The sequence below is a fragment of the Ceratina calcarata genome, unplaced genomic scaffold (genome assembly GCF_001652005.2).
Source record: "Ceratina calcarata isolate Rehan_Ccalc_2016 unplaced genomic scaffold, ASM165200v1 scaffold191.2, whole genome shotgun sequence".
NCBI lineage: Eukaryota > Metazoa > Arthropoda > Insecta > Hymenoptera > Apidae > Ceratina > Ceratina calcarata.
Genome location: NW_017140615.1, coordinates 183806 through 205089, shown reverse-complemented (window position 1 = coordinate 205089; position 21284 = coordinate 183806). Strand labels below are relative to the sequence as shown.

At 42.3% G+C, this 21284-nt stretch overlaps 1 protein-coding gene across 14 annotated transcripts in view; it reads left to right on the top strand.

The window, feature by feature from the left end:
- DIP2 (disco-interacting protein 2) overlaps window positions 1–21284 on the top strand; it is a 37549-nt gene that overhangs the window by 3655 nt on the left and 12610 nt on the right. For 5 of the 14 annotated variants that reach the window (XM_026811126.1, XM_018019614.2, XM_026811125.1 and 2 more), the window contains exons 1-5: window positions 6350–9362; window positions 9601–10421; window positions 12715–12786; window positions 15581–15784; window positions 19619–19756. In XM_026811126.1, coding sequence (XP_026666927.1) covers window positions 8548–9362; window positions 9601–10421; window positions 12715–12786; window positions 15581–15784; window positions 19619–19756 — 2050 coding nt within the window. In that variant the 5' untranslated portion in view covers window positions 6350–8547. Of the gene's footprint in view, window positions 1–6349; window positions 9363–9600; window positions 10422–12714; window positions 12787–15580; window positions 15785–19618; window positions 19757–21284 lie in introns of those variants that run through there. The other 9 variants (XM_026811130.1, XM_026811129.1, XM_026811124.1 and 6 more) reach the window with 8 other exon arrangements.

Here is a 21284-nt window from a genome sequence, read left to right as displayed (position 1 = left end):
CTGCAGTAATTATAAACATTAGGAGGCATTGACTTCCATCGAGACCTAAAGGGTTTCTTGGAATAAATTGAAGTGATCCATACTCTCAGTCTCGGTCCATTCTTGTCTCACAGATTATTAGAACATCGTTCTAGTTTGAGAACAGACGTCAATTAACAGGTTGACGTAATCGTAAAACTTCTTTGTCAGTAAAATCATGCAGCACGTTTTTTCTAAACCGTCGACGCCCCTCCTCGTCGGGGCTGTTGATTCGACTCACGCCTCGATTCATGCCGGCGAAATTAATCGAGCTTGTAATCGACGGCGTTAATATAATCGGTATGATGTAACGAAGCGATGCCGGCTCATTTACTCTAGGATACGACTCGAGAACGAATGATTAAAGATAGTTCGCGTCGGCACCTGCTAGCTTCGCCCGATGATGCACGTTCCTCATCACTTCCGGCTAATTGCTTTTTCACCCACTGAATAATCGAATACGTAAACCGGTTTAACTAGAATTATTCATTGGACAAAAATGTATATTCGAATCAACGTTGTGCATTCGGTTCCTTGTAACAGAGAATACATATATTCAGATATTTAGATGGAACGTTTTAAAAAGAGCCTCGTTCTATAAGTATCTAGAAATTTTTAGAAATTTTATCAATAGGAAATAGGCTACCGTAAGCAAATAAAGGTAGATCTTCTAGAGTTAACCCAGCCGTCCAATACGAACTCGTTATTTCACCGATTGTTTACCGAACCGGCTCTTACGCTATTCGTTCGAAAACTACCGTCCAAGCAGAGTTCTATTCTCCATCTGCTCAAATACTGACTTTTTAAGTGTTAGAATATCGACTGCAGAGTTGATGCATTTATGGAGAAATTAAATTAGGTTCAGGATACCATGTTTTATTGTGATTCATAAAGAGTGCGACGTTTTTCAAGTAACAATGTTAGAAAAAAACGAATAGAAAGCGATGATCTTAACTAACAATTTCCTAATTACCGTCTTATTAACGCAGTCAGAGGTGAACCATTATCTGTGCAATTTCCATGGTCTCATGGCTACGTTCATGCTTGCTCAATGCCTCGATAGTCAACGTTTCTTTCTGTAGGTGAAAATTGTACAGGAATCCCGATGATTCACCAAACAGGCCAAAACAGGTAGAAGCTGTATTACTAAGTTATGAAAGCATCTGAGAATCCTTTGATCCGTGAGTTCGGTGACCTATAATCCTCCTCTTATAACTTAGCTGTTCCATTTGAAAGTTCGATTCTATTAATAGCCCACGTGGTTTGATAATAATTATCTCCCGATGATGTATAGATAAACTCTGAACATTTCCTATAGTACACATATTAGCTAGGTTTTATAGTATAAAGGTTTTCGATATTAGGTCATGCACTAAATCTGGCTTGATCTTGAACCAGGGGACGTTGAACTCTGGGATCGGGTCATTGCGGTCTTAGGTGCTTGGAAAATCAAAAGTGGACCTGAAATCTTGTTTTAAACCGAAGCAACATGTTCGCAAAGGGTGTCCCGTATCTCGTAACTGGAGCATCTTGCACAGTTCGGATTAACTTTGATTATCGACTCCGTTGGTCCGAGTTAATTGCTCGTAGAGGAGCGTAGTTACTTGTTCGCGGTTGGTCGGACGTCGGTGTAACCGAACACCGAATTAGAATCGATACGCGCGTGCAAGGAAGCGAGCCGTTGATAAGTCGAGGTCGATCTCAGCTTTTTTTCAAACTCGTTTCCATCCTTCCACTTGAAGTACCATTGCATTGGATCATCACTTGTATTAAGTACTTTCTGATGATCTCTAACTTGGACAATACGTATTTGGATATGAGTTATAACTCGTGGTAACGATACAAGTGGACGCGCGATTTAAGATTGATTTGATCGCGACTAGTCGACAGATAATCGTCATGAATTCATTGATGCGACAAGGTGCACCGGCACCCTTCCGCTTACGTCACTATACTCGTTTGCGTTGTCGTTACGACGATTTATGTTCCCGTTCAACCTGACTTCGCACTTCGCACCCGATTTCCCCGACCTCTATTCACGTTTCCGAGGTCAGTGCACTTCCGGTCAACGCCTATAACACACACATCTTCGTTTGAAGTTGTGTAAACATTTTTTCGGATAATCGACCTTTCGTAATTCCTATTGAACAAAGGATGATAAGCTTTTGTTTAACTTCAGCTGACTGGAGATAATACCTTGTTTCTTAACTGCCAAGGCCCAAGAGATTAGATTGCATTTATAGAACGATGAATAAGTATTTCTGGATCGTAACGTTACGTTTAGATTGATGACAACTTGTTACGTAATCATGACTACTCTTCCGGTTGTTTCTTGTGTCTAAAACCGAGTAGCCGTTTTGCGTGTCATTCTTATCAGTAAACTATGTAATTATACGTTAGACAGTTAATGATAAAGCTATCGTGACTTGGACTATGTACTAACGTTTACTACCATCGAATTTAAAAAAGTGCTGAAGATCGTAAGCAATGAGTGATCGAATCTGTAATGAACAGGAGTAAGAATAAGAAACATTTATTTCTTTTCCTTATCACGAGATTGAGATTTTTATAAGAAATAAAATAAGTCTTTTATCATTCAAGTATTGTGACGTATACACAGAATTTTATATATTTTAATGGATTACTCTTTGTATTCAATTTTGTACTATACTTGTGAACAAGAGTACAAAGAATGTTTTAGACAAAAGAAGTAATTTGGATTGTGATCTGGTTATCAGGCTCGTATCTCGCGGTTGCACTCTCGGTTTAGGTAGCGCAGGTGCGGTTGCACTCTGGATGGAATGCATCCAGCTGCTGTCGCAGCTTCGTTCGTGGACCGTTTGTAAGATCAAGGTCGCCGGTTTCGTGGGTAAACGTCCTCGAGTCGCCTTGAGTTGCACGTTGCACCGCGTTGCATACGCGCCTCGAGACCACACGCTTATCGGCTATTAGCTATGTTCCTCCTCCGCATCTGCGATACCGATGCACGATAGAAAGCTACGCGTCTCGCCTCTATCGATCTACTCAAAGGATTCGACTTATCGGTTATCGATTCCGAACCAATGTTACTTTGTCTGCTTCTCTTATTCGTTTCGTCGCACTCTTTGTGAATCGTACTTCGCTTTTGATGGCCGGATCCTTTAAATTTGGTATGCAGAGTATTGGCTATTATTGTCTCAAGCATTGTATTATGTATTCATTCTATGCAGCACGAAATCAATTATTGTATCAACCATTACATGGAACGTTGCTTCACATTTTTATTACAATACTTGTGACAACAGTATACGATGAATTGAGCGAGAGTGTTGATGCTACAGAAACTTAAGTCTCTACGCTTCATATCTGTTATCTTCCGTAGTTCAAATTAATTCCCGTCAGATAACAAAGAATAATATTCCGAAAAATTGATTTCTGACGCGATATTAGAGGGGCTTTTATCTCGCTGATAAGCTCAACGCGGTAGTTGCCTCTCCGATAAGGTAACGACGTAATTTAGTCGAGTGTGTTTTGTCAGCTTATGTCATCGATTAAGATTTATTATCGTCGATGTTTTCTATCAAATCTTATTCTAATTTATTGTTATTCGTACTAAAGTCGTCTGCGTACTGAGTCGTCTTTAGGTTCTCGTTTTTAAGAAATTCTTCAGTAATCGTAGAATATTTTAGAATGTTTAATAATTTTGCTATGTGCTTTTTTTAGAAATGAAAAGAAAGTGAGAAACAGTTTGACTGTTTAAAGAGAGGATTAATTCTCTCTGAGTTTTCTGAAACGTTCGTCGCGTTTCGAGACGGTCGCGAATTCCAGAAACTCTTTTTTCCTGGCCACGCCTCTCCGAGACTAGGATTAAATCTGACTCCGTCCGAGTCGCGACAAAGTTTTATTTAAGGATATCCTTGCTTTCCTCGTCGATTTCGCTGGATCCGTGCTACTTGCATCGGAGGATCTCGCGTGGGCGTTCCGAGTTGTATTCGTGGAAAGTACGGCGAGCCGATGCTCTCGGATACTATGGTAGTTAGGGGAGTGGGAGGTCGAAGAGCACTGGCCATCACCGTGTCAATTTAAAACATTTTTACCCGTCGTGAAACGAACATCGATGCTGCACGTTCCCTCACAGTTTCGAATTCAATCGAAAATTGAACTCAGAACCCTAGGCCACTTTTCTTTTGCTCTCCAACCCTTTTGCCATTGAGCCTCGCAATATAAAATACACGACGTTATAACTTTATTGTGGAACAAATAATTTTATTACACGGAACATAAATTCTGTTAACGGCGAAAGGATTAATTTTCGTCGGAGCGTAAGAGGATGCGCCTACGGTAAAAACCTGGATAATTTCATATTTCGTTTCCATTCAATTATTTTTCGCGAGGGTTCAAGGTACTCGTAAATAAGTCTGGTAAAGTGCAGGGTTTACGACGACGGTAGATGTACTTGAAATACGACGGTGAACAACGGGCTCCTTACTCTGAAACGATCTCCGCATAAGAACGTAATGATCATGGCTGACGTTCTGCCTCGGCTCTATGATAAGTACTTTCTCACCTGCCTTGCCAGGGCATTGAATAATACGCATCAACTTCGAATGTTCCTCGTGTCCAAAAGCAATTTCCAAATTATTAGTTGTTTAATTCATATTTTTCTTCCCATTTCCTCATTCATTTGTTTGTACAGTGTAATAGAAATGAATAAAATACTTCATCACACATTTGATACAATGTTTCATAATTCATACTACAGAGGATTTACAATAATGTAATATCAATTAATAATTTTGTGGCTGTATTGATTGACTAGTTTAATCAAGATTTAATAAAAGAAATGCTTGATGTAGGTAGCAAGTGTTGACAATGGGAAAGTTCACGGATATGCCTTGGGTAGTTATTAATACCAAAGTGTTTCACAAGAGCAGGTAATTGCAACCTTAATGCATCGGCATGTTCCTGTGCGAAACTAGGAATCAGATCAAGGGAGGGTAAATAGAGCAATTATACTTAATGCTTCCCGTTTACGCTATTAGCATATACGTGTACATGTATACTTCTGGCCATTGTTATCCTCTGGTTATCAGTTATTATACAGCTTTGGAAGATGAATTTTCATTTGATAAAATACGGGGACATATAAAATTAGTGAATACTGTCTCGTGATGAATGCACACAAAGTTTCTTTCAAATGGTACTTTTTATTGATTTCTATACACTAGAATCAATTATTATATTAAACATATCAGCGAAACATGGAATCATTTAATTCATGTCTATAATTTGCAATTGTTTCGTTGCAAGGTATAAAAGTAGAAAATGCAGCTTGCATCAAATGGTTCTCGCAATTCCTTGGTTTGTCCGAGCACGACTCTTACCTACATGCTCCGGTTAAAAAAGAATGCGAAGATACCGCTCGCGAGGGCATCATTCGCATCGCTAAAGGATTCTCTATCCGATTCGCGATCTTCGCGAGTCCTCCGCCTTAAGAAAACGCGCGGGCATGGGTGGAGAGACGGCGAGATATCGGCGTTGAGCATGAAAATGAGAAAGAAAAGCCGATGGAGTATTGGAGAACACGCGAGGCGAGCGTACTTAACTCGAAAGGGACAGAAAGGGGCAGCGGGGAGAAAAAGAGAAAGATTGTCTTGCCCGCGGGGGGGCGAAGCGGAGAGAGGTCTGGAGAACACAGCGGAGATTAAGAGAGAAGGAGATGGAAACGAAGGGAGAAGGATAGGGAAGGTACTGTTGTCCGAACGGATACGGTGTGTTGCTTGTAAAATGTACGTTAAACTTATATCGTGGTCATTGGTGTAACGTTGATCGATCTCTTGAAACAATTGCAACAGCGACTTTCCTTCGGCGTTCTGTGGAATCGTTCGATCGCATCTATTATTGAACGTAAGATAATTCGGGAAAGGCAGAGCTATTTGTACGAATGCATAGGTCGTGAATCGTGAATGCCGAATACGTTTTAGGGTGTCGATAATGGAAAAATGATAAGAAACCACTCGGTTTAACAGATTTAATCCACTATATTATACGTAGCAAGTGTATCTATCAGAGGGGAGTGGGATGCTGCGAAGAGATCCGAGAGTTGTGTGCAGGCGAGAGTGGACGGACGGCATACCACCACTACCACCTTCCTTACCCCTCTCGATTCTCTCCCTTTCTCTCTCTCTGGTAACTTTTATTCACGGGGCCCGCTCTCTGCTTCCCAGAGGCCACCTCACTCTCTCTCCTTCTCTCGTCGATCCTGTCTCCCTCTCTCTCATTCCGGGTCCGCGGTGGTTCTGCCCGTGAGTCAGGGAGAGGTGCAGCGCAGCAGCGTCGAGAGCTCGCGAAATGCCAGTGATTCGACGCGAGTTCGACTACGCGCACTGCCCGAGAGTTTTTCTCTCCTCGCCGACGACGAGGGGACCACGTCGTGTGGTGCTTCTTCTCTTCTACCCTCCGCGAACAAGAGTGGACCCGCGTCGCGACGCCCTGAGTACGCAGAAACCGACCGCTGAGCTTCTCTCGTTTTCCTGCTTACTGCCGCGCTACTACTCCCTGCTTCTACTACCAGTGCCGCTACTATTCCTGCTCCACTTTTTTTCTACCACTGTTTTCATTCCAATCCTGTCTGGTATTTGGCTGTTACTATCACTGTTACGCTCGCACTTATTCCCTCGTTACTGTATTACCATAATCGCGTTACTTCACAATTGTAACACTTCTCTTGCGTACCTCCTTCTTTTTATATAATTCTATGAGCCGCGGTGTTTACATCGAAAACAGTAAAATCGTGAATAATACGGGGATCTCTTTATGACTCGAACGCGATCGAGGCTCTTAAATTGGAATGAATTCCGTTCTATCACGGCCGAGTGTGTCGTAAAAAAGAGTCCGGAGAAAAGGGAAACTTGTGAAATAGCTAGCTCGTGGGCGATGAGATTACCGATTGTAACTTTCTGTGACTTCGTAGGGCCTACGCCAGTTACTCGTTTTGAAGAGCATAGCAAATAATTACATTTGAGAATGTTTTGCACATTTCGATTGATCGATCGTAAAATAAATCGTTTATGATATCAGTTAAAAGAATTTATTTCAGATAGATATTTCTTTTATCGCTTGAACGTTCAAATATGCATTCAGCTTTAAATATTTTCAACGCGGAAGGCATTCTCATGCATATTTTAAATGCTATTTCTTTGATTGAATTTCTTAGACATTGGTAAAAAGAGTTTCGATCGAAATCTCACGCGTTGGCGTATCGTATCGAAATCGTTGCGTAATTTATTTGTAAAGGTATATCGTATCAGGTTGGACTGTGAACGCGATCAAATTCGAGAAGAAGAAGAGTCGCGAGTAAACACCGTGCTCGGTTTTCTCATGACGAAAAAAGTTAGCGGTCGGTCGAGCGTGGGTTCGAAGCCGATGCGTGGCCGCGATATGGCTTACTACGAAATTCGCGATATGATCAGCCAGCTGAAATTGACGATCCACCTATTCGTCGCTGTGCACACTTTGGTGATTTAAACGTGTTCACGCTGGGATACAGTTTGCGGTTCTATCGAGTACAGTGAAAGAAGCCTTTATGGGAAATACAGTCGAGCGAGCGTGGCTCGAAGTGAGAATTCGTGATTAAAGTTTCTCAGCAGGAGATAATAAATACATGGAGAGCCGTGGAGAGGGTGAAATCAGTGTCGTAATCGGACGAGGGCGGAGAAAGTATCGGCGAGCATCTTTTCAGGCGGTTTCGGAGAACCATATTATCGGCGGTCTCGTCGTGGAAGCGACGAAACTTCTTCGGAACTCGTTCGAATAACTCGCAGCAAGCGTTGCGCGTAGTTCCTGTTTGATCCGCGATATTAATCGCGCGGTTACCGCTATCGAAGCATAGTTTCCTCGAGGCAGAACGCGCGAGATGGTTCCGCGTGCGATTCGGAATTAAATCTCCTCGGTTACTTTCCGTGCGCCGCGCCGAATCGTTCGGTTTTTGCCGGCCAAGAGGGGAAAACGGGAGGAAGCAGGAACGCCGGTGGAGAACGAAAAAGGAAAGCCACGGTGATTCGCGACTGGAAGACCTCGGAGTTGCACCTTAACATCGCAGAAACGCGCAAGCGTGCACGTTCGCCGTTCGAAGAGGAACGACGATGCGGACGAAGGAGAGGGACGAACGGAGAACCAGAACCTCTTTACCTTCGTTTCTTTCCCTCTAGCGCCGGCTCAAAGGACCGGAACGAGCCCTAGGAATCAAATATTCCATTCCGAGATAACCGAATCGAATGCAGAAAAGCTGAAACGATCCAATGTAAACTGAGAGAGAATTTCATTTGTTCTACATATGCTCTACGATCTCTCGTCTGAAATCAAACCGAGCGCAGAAAGCTGGATTGAAATGGTATAAAATGTAAACGCAGAGACGATTTCATTTTCCATTTCGTGAGATAGACGTAAAATATTTCCGAGTACACATGAGATGGTACTCGAAGAAGAAGTCTCGGAGACGGGGTAGAAAATGAAACGGAGGATCGTTTGAGTTTCGAAGAGTCCGGACTCATGAGGCCGCTGTCCTTCGAGAACCTGAGGAGGCTCGTGGGCCGCAAGAAGGACCGTAACGAGCCGTCCTTCAAGCGCAGCGAGTCCTTCAAAAGGATATCGATTAGAAAAAGTTACCTGGATCGGGGTAAGCGACGTAACAAGCTTCAGAAGAACTTGGAACCCACCGCGGTCCAGCCTGAGTCAAATCTGAACGAGAAACAGAAGGAGCAGAATATAATAAAGGATCAGAAACCGAAGAAGCTTCAGGATGACACCCTCAGTCGCGAGTCGATCAGCTACGATGAATGGCTGCAGGGTGTCAGTTCGTCCTCCCGCGAGAAGCTGGACGAGGTACATCGCGAACAACAGCATAACAAGCAAAATAAACAGCAGAAAGAACATTTGCAAATTTCAGTCGTTGGGAAGAACAACGTTTGCAAATATCAAAAGCAGAACGAGGCCGATCACGTGGCCGAGGATTTGAAGATCCTCGAGCTTGATAGCTCTCCAGTGTTACCTTCGAAACCGTTCAGAGCCTCGACCGAGACGATTCAGGAGAAGAATCAACAGGACGTTCTGCACGAACCGTCCATCGATGGACCTCCCAGCGTCAGCATCAGTCTTGGTAGGATATGGAGGGACGCGGTACCGATGCCATTCCCCTCGGGATCCTCGATTCACCATTCGTTGGACAGCGCCCTGAAGGAGAGGAAACCTCAGCCTACGGTCGCCAGGACCGTCTCCGCACCCGAGAAGACCACCGCTGGAAAGGAGACATCGTCTGCTTTCGGCTTCTCACTAAGGATCGCCAAACTCGCCGATTTTCGCTCAGGGTTATTATCATTCGTTAATTAGTATCCTTTCACGATGAAATTGCGAAAAGCGAAGCACGCAATTTAATGATTTTATCGAACCATCGATTCGTTGTACGATCAAGATTAAACGAGTGTATCTTTTTACTTTGATGATTTGAAATGTATTTTTGTCAATGGATAATTGCATTCTGATATTTCGTCAATTTTATCGTCGGAGGGTTTCGATGCATTCGCGTGACGTGGCTAATGACTTCAGGGGTACGAGGAACGGTTTCTTCAATCGTCGAACGAAACCGTCGCCGAGCGTGAGCGCCGAGGGGTACTTCAAGCGCACGACCGCCTCGAGGCGATCGAGCACCCGGCGCCGTGGAAAACGGACGTCCCAGAGGGCGAAGAAGCAACAACCAGTTCGTTCGAATAGTCCCGTGTGGTTCGTACCGCCGGAACGACGCCGCTCGAGACGGCAGAGACGCGTCTGGCGGGAGATTAGGTATTTCCCCGAGACGGAGAACAACCCGGTCATCGAGAGGATCGACGAGTGGTCGTCGAATCTGTCCGACGACCAGTTCGACGATTTAAAATTGTTGCTCTCCGGTGACTTCAACGACGGACGAGAGGCGTTGAACTCGTCCTCGTTGGGTTCTTTCTCTGCGACGTCGTCCTCGTCGTCGGCTTGTCGCCCACCGAAGATCAGCGATTTCAACGAGGATAAATTGTTCTCCGAGGAGTTAAGAACGAAGGGCGTCCTCGCGCGGAGAACCACATGGCGACCGGTGACTTCGAACTATTTCGCGAGCAGCCAATTCCTCAACTTCTTGTCGAAAGGGAAAGAGAAGGCGAGGACGGACTCGTCTACGTACTACAGGTGCCTCTCGTCTACCGACAGCGAGACGGAAGACGAGCCCAGTCATCTTGAACGCAGGAAGAGCTCTCACGCGGTGCACAGGCAGCAGCACTTGAAGAGGCAGAGGTCGGGGCTGAGGAGGAGACCTCTCAGGCGAAAATCGCAGCTAAGAAAGGCTTCCGGCCAGCCAGTCTTTCTCGTGCGAAAGTGCTCATCCTTGAGGAAAAGACCCAGTAAGGAGCAATGCTTCAAAGATATTTCTTCAAATTCTCTCCGTTTATTTACATGCTCGTATAAATGGCAAGACGGATTTTTATGCATTCATTAGAAATTTCAACGCCGCAAAATTGCAGGACGTACGTACGTATGCAAAATACGTACAGTGCTTGAAAATATTCAGACTTTGTAAATCGACTACGACAAATGATTTTGCATAAAGATCCGCGGTCTATCGATCAAACGTTGCGTCACTGCTTACGATTAGTCTTGAATTCACGGCTGTCTGCGTTTCGTCTGCCCGTCGCGGCGTTAATTGCGTAAAAGAGACACCCAGTTTGGTCTCACTGCAGTTTTTGCCCCGGTTCAACCTGATTTCGAATCGGTGCACGTTCGTCGTACTAATTGTCGCCTCTCCCAGACGGTCTATCAACGTTTGATTGCTCTTTTATTCGAAGAAGGAAAAGTTGTTATTGTGCACTGGAAAGTTAATAGAGTGTAGCATAATTAACATATTACGCATACCCAGAGTATTCCTTGCACTTTTGATTTAAATCTTATTGAGAAAGACTCCATTATTTCTTCGCTATTTTCACACTGTTTACAGAGTCTGCAGGGTGGAAATGTGATTGTCCTAGTCGCGGGTCTCACGGATCGCTACCGTTTAATAGACGCGCATCCCCAATGGAGAAATTCTTTTCACTGCGCGTTAACCATAACTCGACCGTGCAATAATTCCCTTCGACGTGTTCGCGTTTATAGGTCCGCGCGCAATATGCACTTTGCCCGTAGGACCAGTCGATCCGCGTTCCGATAATTTTAACTAGCGGTTAGATAGCCCGAGGAGATACGCGCTCGACGTTCTAACTCACCTGAAACGCTTCACTACCATTCCGAACGAACCCTCCACTTCCTCGTTCCTTTTAAACACTTCGCTCTTAATAAGAATTTCTTATAAAGGATTACTTCAAGTACGTATATATCATGCTTTACACATTTCGGCGCCAGCGCGTTGCCAAGACAATTGATTCAATTTGAGATAATTGAACCATTTCTCTTGTTAGGTGCGATAACATCGCGCAGAATTACCGTTCAGAAACTTTCTGTTATTTACATAACTGCGTGAGCCTCGACAATTCTATTTTCGATTTACTGTTGCACGAGGCGAAAAATGTAAACGAGTGATATGATAGTTCTCTAGTTAGGAATGCATAATTGTGCTAACTGTATATGTAATTATATGGAAAATTGTCTAGTTTCGTGTTGACTGGCCTCGGGGTAAAAATTTATTCACTGATAATGTTGTATGGCCTAGTTCCGTTTTATGCCGGTGCTCGCACCTGGAAAAATCGTGTCTCGGCCGTTAGCCGATCGATTCTAGGCATTTTCTCGAGTTACGAGGCGTGACGCCGGGCAACTCGACTCGTTTCGCATAGTGCGAGACACGTGGGTAACCAGGGCTCATTGCGACGCAGAAATTTACAATCCATTCTTTTCTTAACGAAATTTCACGGGAAACACGGTTCTTTATTGGGAAATTAGTTGCTGGGAAACAATGCTGCATATGATGATTCTTGCCAGAATTGATGTACGAACTGATATAACGTTTCATGACATGATTGATACGTTAATTAATGCAATGTATCATCTATAGAATCATAATATTTCTTGATTTGATTGAAAGCCATTTTCTATGCGTTTGGCATGAGACGATACTCACTGATTTTATGTGTTCCTGTCTCGTCAAATCGAAATTCATTTTCCTAAGCTTTGTAACAAAACCGATAAATTCACATGATACTTTAAATTGGTTTACCTTGGTGATAATGACGAAGAGATCGATCCACGTGGATAGCTAGGAAAATTCTATGTAAATAGCTTAATATTGCGTCACGGAATGAATCGAAGAATGCGGTTCTAGAGCAGGTCTCGACGATTTGCGTATCTTGGGAATTGATTTTCTAAAGGTGAATTCGATTGGGCCTCTCGTTTGGCGAGGTCGAGACATTCAGTCAGGTGTCTCTTCGCGGATCGAACGAGAACAGCTGCGGACGCGTTCACCGATCGTCCTCGAAATTCCACGGTAGTTTCGTGCCGCGAAGAAATTACCCCGAGTATCGAAAGTCCTTTTTCGGTCGCGGTGGAACGAGCATTGGGAAATTGGCCGCCTCTTATTTAGTCATTCCTTCGTCGTTTCATCCTCGATCGGTTTTTACGTGTACCGGTCATTATGAAAGTTGTACGACCGAGAAGATCTCAATTTAATGTTTAATTGCGTTTATTTAATTGAACTGTAATTTATTGTTTCAGGGGACATTACGCAGAAGGGTTACGAGAAGAAACGGACACGTCTGCTACAGCAGTATGCCTCGAAGCAGCTGGGTGAGTCGGAATTCTCTTTCGCGAATCGAATCATGCTCACCCATGTTTGTCATTCTTATCGCATCGACGAGAAGCTTTCGAAGCTGTTGTATCTACAACAGATGCAGAATCCGATTGTTTTCAATTCCATTGCCACGAAGTCTCCTAGATTTTTTCTACCGTGAACAATTATCGGTGATTTATCGTCTACCGTATTTATGACCAACTCGTTTGGTCGTAGCAGCGTGATTTTTTGCTGCGTAATTCATCAATGAAACACGAGTTACTGTCTGTACTTTGAACATCCATTTGACGTTCTCTCAAAGAGGTGCAAACTGGCTGTTAATGTTAAAGAAGAGAAAAGTAACAGCGAGACGAATTGCTGCTTTTCTCTTCGATTTAACGTTCTGAAAATCTCTCTCGATTTTTATACGCCATTAACACAAAATTATTGCGAATAAAGATTGAAAGAAATTCAGTGCCTTTCTTATAGGAATATCAGTTTCTCGGTCTCGTTGACTTATGTCATACGTAAAACAATAGATAATTAAAAACTTCGAACTCTAGTTCGAACGATAAGAAATTGAAAATGTCGAAGATGTTGTTACGGGTCGAAAAGCTTCTCGTCCCGGTGATAATCTCGCGTCTATTGCGCCAGACGCAACGCGGTCTCTCATTCTGCGTTGATCGTTGGCAATATTAATCGCGTTCCGATTCTCAAGAGACACGGGCATCGCACAATGCGCCCGGCCTGGCCTAGGCAGATGCAATCGGTAATGGGAATAAGAGGGGAGGAACGCGGAGACGCGGCCGCGTATTCTTCGCCACCGTTTTCCATCCGTCACCTTCTACTGGTTTTTCTCTTCTTACGCAATATCCCCTTGCCCGCCCCACCCAGACTCGTTCCACACTCGTGCCAAACATTTTTCCATCGCCGGCCACAAGTACTAGAATATAGTATCTCGTGTAGCAATTCTTATCATGATTCTTCTAATGCTTAATGCAATATTTCATGCAGTGGTTCATAAAATCTTTGATACGATGATTCATGCAGCGTTTCATTGTAATTCCTTTTGTAATTTATATTAGTTGATGATTTTAACTTTTTTGTTCTACGAATTATTCCATGGAACGTTGCATCATATGATTATACTCTTCCGATTTCATTAATAATATTTGAGACCGGTGATGTAAGTCGGTTAAGGAATTCGTTTTGCCAGGAAGGTTTAAACAAGCATCAGCCACGGTCGCGCCTTCGGCTGCAGCTGCGATCGTTCGAACCGCTGCTGCAATCGGTCGCTGCAGCAACGTACGTACGTACGTACGTACGTACTGTTTAACTGTACCTGCATACGGAAGAGCTATTTCCGCGTTATCCGCTCGTTATACGCCGCGTACATCTGCCATTGTCGCGCACGCTCGAGCTCTCCGAGTCAAGACGTTGTTTCGAGTCACGTACTAAACAATTTTCCGACCGATTTTCCTCGGGTCTCTTTTTTTCTCTACAATTATAATTCTCCAGTCGCTGCAAACCTCAGTTTAACGCTCGGGCTAACACGTAGATCAATTGGAATTTAAAAATAATTCCGAATCGAATTAGTTAAAATTAAATTTTACGTTAATATCGGGTATAAAATACGCGAGTATGGAAACGGGTAGGAATGAAGCGATTTATCATCGCACTTGATTCAGAGACTATCCCAGGAACACGTAACCGTGAACAAAAGGTAGCTTCTCTGGGGACATATTACGTGTAACCAACGATTATCGTGTCACACCATTGTATTCGCTCCCTCATCGGTTGCAACAACGTTCTCGTCGTCCTTTTCGAATTCCTTCCGACAATAAGGCCCGGGTCACAGGTTCAGGGATAGACTACAGATTTTTACGCAACGTTACAGTATCTCTCTCTCTCTCTCTCTCTCTCTCAATTAGGAAAACAGAAATTCCTTTCATCGTTGCAATATGCACACTGCTTTTTTTATATTCATTATATTTTATCTAAATTAAATGCATACATTTTTCTCTAAATTAAATGCATGCATCTGCTCATTGATTTCGAGATACCGCAGATAGAACATGGAACGCGTGGTCGATAACAATGACCGATTAAAAGTTATTTTAATTGCATCGGGGCGAGATCGGTGTCGATAGGCGTGATTCGATTAGAGGGAAAAATGTGGTACACGATTTACACCGGTGGTCACGATACTGTCACGGTCCGTTCGAACGTTATTAAATTCCATAGAGCGTGACCTACGCGCGAGCGTTAGCTCTATTCTGATACCGTCGAATCATAATCGAGCGAACCGTGACCGTAACCGTAAACTTCGAGTCTCGGTAATTTTAAAAAGAGAAAATTTTCTATACCACGGATTTTCATGATCAAAACCGAAACAGATACACTCGATAGGTCTATTAATTTATTATGAAATTATGCGGCACGTGTATGCAGGTATTTGTTATAATAATACTAGAATGATTTACATGCGTTTAGTGTGCATTCTAGTTGGTCCTGTGCGTATCCCAAATACTATTAATCCTGAAATAATGAGTAATCAGAATGCAAGGTCTAGTAATCCACGATAAGGTATCAAATATATTTCTTCAGAACGAGCTAAGATACATGAAGTCGCTTAACCGTCTCATAATTTCGAGCAGTGGTGTATTTAAACGTAACTGTCCGGGTTTGCGCGCGAAGGGGTGGTCGAGGGGATGGTAAACGAGCCGGCGAGTTTCCCCTCGTTTGAGAATCGGAACGAGAAGAGTCTGGAGGAGGGTGGCTTTTTTGCATATGCACGTGTATGGCACACAGGGGCTGGAAAGGATGGAGGAGGTGTCGGCGTCCTCGGTATCGGAGGGGTCGAGAGAACGGGTTATGGAAGCGGTGGTGGTGGCGGTGTTGGTAGTGGCGTCGGCGTCGGCGTCGGGCTGGGCGTCGGTCTCGGCGGCCGACCGCAGCCACGTGCACGACGCACGCAACGCCGTGTCACGCACAACGAGAAGCGCTATCATTCAGGTAGCGCGACCCATCGCACGATTACATTAGCTTGTCCTACCAGTGTCTTCAAAATCCATTAGAATAGCAGGATATTTAATATCGTTTGAGAGCTGCTCAATCTCCCATTTGTATGGGCTGTGCATTTTTGTGCTGAATAAAATGTTTACGAATATGCATTTTCATTTAAAAATGATATATTTTTAATACAATCTACATAGATTTAATATAATCTTATATATCACTTGTATAAATGCTTGAATGCTTGGTAGAAAATAATGAGAAGAGCTGGTGGGCCAATCTGATGGAACCGGTGTATATCTGTTTGTACTCTTTACCTGGTAACACGCTTAGAGACTTAGAACTTAGCGGCTGATACGGCAGACGGCAGGGTCCACTGTACTAATCGCCGAACAGCAATTAGCCACTAGAGATACCGTTAGTACTTATGGTTTCGGTAGGAAACAACATATTTTCATTAGACACCCGATGTTGTTATCGTTCACCGAACCAGTGTGCATTTTTGACTGTTCTTTACGTAGCTTCCTTATCCGTCTCTCATCGTTTCGTTGTGTTTCATCCTTGTGTTTTTTACAATCCTAATTTGTATCTCGTCTAATCTGAGTTTTGTCATAGAAAGAGTTGAATTTGACTTCCGGTTGAAGAATTATTAACCTCGCGTCTCGGCTTTAATAATAATCAACGTTTCTGTTTACCATTCTCTTTTTTTATAACGCAAGGTTGTAGGGTGAAACCCTTTGACATAAATTCGCGAAGGGTAGAACGGCATTGTGCGGAGGGGAGAGGATAGAAGAATCGGCCGATCCTTCAAAGAGTCGTCTTTATGTACGCGGGTTAGAATAAAAAAAAAAATGTATAAGGAACGCGACCATCAGACGGGGAGATTCGTGAATAGCTGACAGGCTGTCGAGCACTCGTTGGATAATTGCGATGCCGTTGGTCCTCGTCTTAATTAAGCGGCGGGACGGACCCCTCGGGCTTCGCACTTCAGACTAAGCCGAGTCGTTGGCGAAATTTTTTCGCGAATTCCAGCTCGGCTCGCAGAAAATAATTTCCTTCCCCGATTCGATTAAATCAACCAAACCCCTTCGTTTTTCGGCTAATTTACTACGAGATTTAAATCGGAACTCCGATTCGCGAACGAACAATTTAATCCATTCGAGTCATTAAATGTACTGTGACGATCAACACAGCAATTGTTGTTCTCGTATCAAATAGTATATTCATTATTTTATTAATTATTGTATGGAGCATTGCATCAAAACGCGTACGATGCAAATGGGTTAATTATTCTACTGGAAGTCAGATTGCTATTGTAAATAGAAAATCTCTCATTGCTAATGAATCAGATTGGTGAGTCGAACGACATCTGTAAATATGAATCTCTTTCCAAAATTTATATGCACGGTTTAGATCTTCATCACGCACGTATAGACACAAAATTGGTGGTTCGTCGAAGAATTCGTTCAATCGATTTGCATTTACTGTTTCGTTATATAATTTCGATTTGATCATCGTAGCTCGAGCCATCATCATTTCACGTTTCACGATTCATCCGTAATTAATTCGAGTAAATCATTCTCATTAGTAGCGATTACGTACGTATGTAGTGTGAGTCAACCTCTTCGTGTCCTCTGCAGATATCGTGATAGAACCTTGTTCGTCTGATCTCCCAAAGTACCTTAACAGCTTAAACCTAGATTTGCCAGACCTGATCTAACGTATGTAATTAGTATGGAAATCTGCCAGCATCTGGTAAAATGCGATACGAATTGAAATGAGAATGATGGAACTGTATCACGTTTTATCAATTGACTGCAGATATTTTAGTGAACAAATCCTGTCTTATCTGTGAATAACAAAATGATTCTCGTGCATTAAAATTTTGAACGCACCGTTACTAACGTTTCAGTTCTTCTTAAGATAAATACATTTGTTCAAACGTTAAACCCTAGAGTCGAACAATACTGAATCTTAGGATTGGAATCGCACTCAGGTCGTTAATGTTTAGGATTCAATCATTTGATTTAATCAAGACGTTTAAATCAGTGATTTTTAAAATCATAATTGCATCCAAATGAATAAATGCATTTTTTAAAATGTCGAACAATACTGAATAACGAACGGACACAGGACTTGAAGAGGTCATCATGTTTTTCTTTTGATGTAGCTCGCTTGCTTGTAATCCTTCGTGTGTACCGATTCGAGCAGAGATGCTTTAACACCTTAGATGATATACCTTTGTAATTCGACATAGCCGGGACCGGTTGTTCCACCTTCTGGGCCTCGAGTTCGTCGCAGCTCGAGCTACACCAAGAAAATACTGGGAATCCTTATCGAGATGAATAATTTCGGGAATTCGTGATAACGTTTTAAAGATGGCTTACGAGACACTTTTATGCTTACTTTTTTTTTAAATTTATTCATTTCTAATAACCAGTCTGAAAAATGCACAGACGTTTGCCTTGTCATTATCAGTGTTCATTATACAAGAACTGATAAATAGAAATTATGTTATTGTTATATAAATCTATATAGTAAATATATAATGTCAGTGAACGAGATAGGAAGTAATTAGCTGTTGTTTAAATCGCGGGAGGGTTTATGATCAGTCAAGGTTTACGCGTCGGCAATCTGTTGATAATAAAAGCGTGAAACACGTTAGTCGGGTGTTTAGCTCGACGCCGCATACCGGGCGTCTTTTAAAAGCTGCCGGGTCGTGTTCGAGTTACGTGGATTGAATCGCGTCACACAGCCCACCTCCTCTTCCGAGGTCCCTGCGCCACTGCAGAGCTGCGAACAATCGATAAAAGTGAAATCGTCGCAGCTTCCGAAGGTGGAACGACCGATCGTCGACGGCCAAACCCAGCTCCGTACAAATGATTCAAACCCCCACTTCCAATCTAGACATAGAGACGAATCGACTTAGCTCCAATCCAGTTGATTTTAGTTAAATGTATTTTCGTAGTATAATATCAAAACTGGATGTGTCTATTCGACACACTTTTCAGTACAAGTCACATTTAAGAACTTATGTGCTTTTTGATAGTAACACAGGTTTTCAATCTTCTGGTCTTTGTTACGTACAAAACAGATTGCACTAAATATACCAATTTTGAAAATGGACTGAGAGACTTGTGGTAGTATACTAATTTGTAATTTAATCTTCAAACGTCGATTCGTCTCAGATTAATAGAGATGTAAGGTGGAGCGATTTGTATTCTGCCCTTCCTAGCTAAATTTCAAGTATCATACATTAGACGTTTAAAATGACAGACTGGATTTATGAAAATTACACAAAAAGTACATTCAATATGTATGAAAGTACAAGTTAAGTGGATAATCTAAATCATTATCTGTAAAGAGTAAGAGAAATCTGAATCTAGACTTAATTCTCTAAATTGGTATTAGAAGAGTTTTATAATTGAAAGTTTGAAACGTACAGCGAAACATTCACAGAAAATCTGCTTGTCACAATTTGAACTTTCTCAGAATAAAATAAATGTGTCTGTCCAACTAAAACCCTTTTCTATTCACAAGTGAAAGTTCCTTATTTGTACAAGCGTACGACATAAAAGATTCACTTGATACAGCGTTCCCTCGAGACAGAAAAGTAGAAGTTTTTTTTTTTAATTAAACATTCCGTCAGTTTCGAGCTATGAATTATTCTATGAATAATTCGCAGTCTGTAAATGAATTTTAATGGCTAAGAAGGGCATGTACGTAATTCCTCTTCCGGTAGAAATGACCGAAACGTAGTTGATCCCAGTCGTCGATCCTGGTAGCCGTCCTATCTTTGTCTATGTGGCGTTGTTGTTGTTGTGTTGCATGCAGGAGGCCGGCTAGTACCTGGAGGGATCGCGAGTCCCCCGGGATCTGGCGGCTCCACCGGAAACACCGGGAATTCGAACTCGGCGGCCGCGAGACGCGGCAATCGCAGACTCACGCGCAATGAGAGCCGCTATCATTCCGGTGAGTACTACAAACGTCAACCAGCTGGGAGATTAAACAAGCGTTAACGGGTCCTCAACCCTCGACGACGGCGCGCCTAAATATTAGTACTAATAAATTCATAGACATAAGAAAAATTACAATGAACAGAATACTATGAATTCATTTGTATGTCATATAGATACGTCGTATTATCGTTTAACAGTGTTTCTAAATATTAGATATGCAAACAAATTCATTAACACGACTAAATAAGATTATGGGAAAAAGGCTATGAATTAATTTTCATATCTAATAGATACATACTGTTATAATTTATTTATTTGAAGCATAGCTTTCTCGATATACTCATTCTCGACGAACCTTTCTATCTTTCTTTGATATCTACTATGTGTTTTCTATTTAATTTTACAATTCGTCGTCAGGCGCAACAGAAACATTTATGTTGGTTAATAAAATTTTATATTCTTAGAAAAGCGTAATTAAAATTAGAGAGGCGATATCATTTCTTTTCTCGTCTCGTTGCTTAGAGCGAGTAATATAAGCGGTGTCGAGCAACCACTCGGTAGATATTCAAATTTTATGCTGGAATTAGCAACGAGGCCGTCGTCGTAAGGGTTAATCCAGCAATCGTAGAAATTCTAGCGTCAGATTCTCGATCAATAAAATCCTGCGCATTCTCGCACAGCAGCCGTAAAACTATTCTCATTTACTCCTCGTTCGAGAAAGTCTAATATTTTAATTTTGTAATACATGTAACGTGTATATATTCTCCAAAAGGTAAATGTGCCTTAAAATAATTTTCATTTTCTCTTGGTTGAAGAAAGTGAATTACTTTCGTAGCGTTATCGATCGAGAGTGTGTAGCTAATTAAAGGAACGTTTATCGGAAACCTGGAAATTTAGTAGACGCTTGAAAGTCGTAATTGTCGTCCGAATAATTGTGCTGCATTAAGCTCGATTAGCTCGGTACACGGAAACATGCTTTACGAGTCGAAGGAATGCGCTTTCGGTGCGACTGGTCTCTCAGCTCTGATAAAGTATTTCCTGCGTATGCGCGCAATTGCTTTTAAGCAAATTGTGAAACCAGTGGCCGCTGGATAAAGAGGAACCAGCCTATTCGCGTAACAATCGTTTCGACTTTCTTTTTCTAAAAGATAATATCATCAGCATAATCGGGAACTATTGTCTGGAATAGCGTAATATTCACTTCCTTGTAAAAGTATTAATTTATTAAAAGACAAGGATTCATATATTCCTTTAAGGATGTATTGGCTATACAGTCAATCCCAAAAGTTTATGTATCTTCGAAAGACGCATTTCCTATAATTAAAAATAGTGCACTTTTCTTCTAATTTCGATATTTAATGAGTTAAGTATGATTATATGGCATTTTATTGGCACTGACGAAATCCGACCATTCCACCGTCGAATCAGCCAACTTTTGACAAAAAATTTCGTTTCTCCTCAATAACTCCTAAACCCTTGGTCGTACGGGAAAATTGCATAGGACCTTTCTTGTAGAGGACGACGAGATCTACAATTTCCAT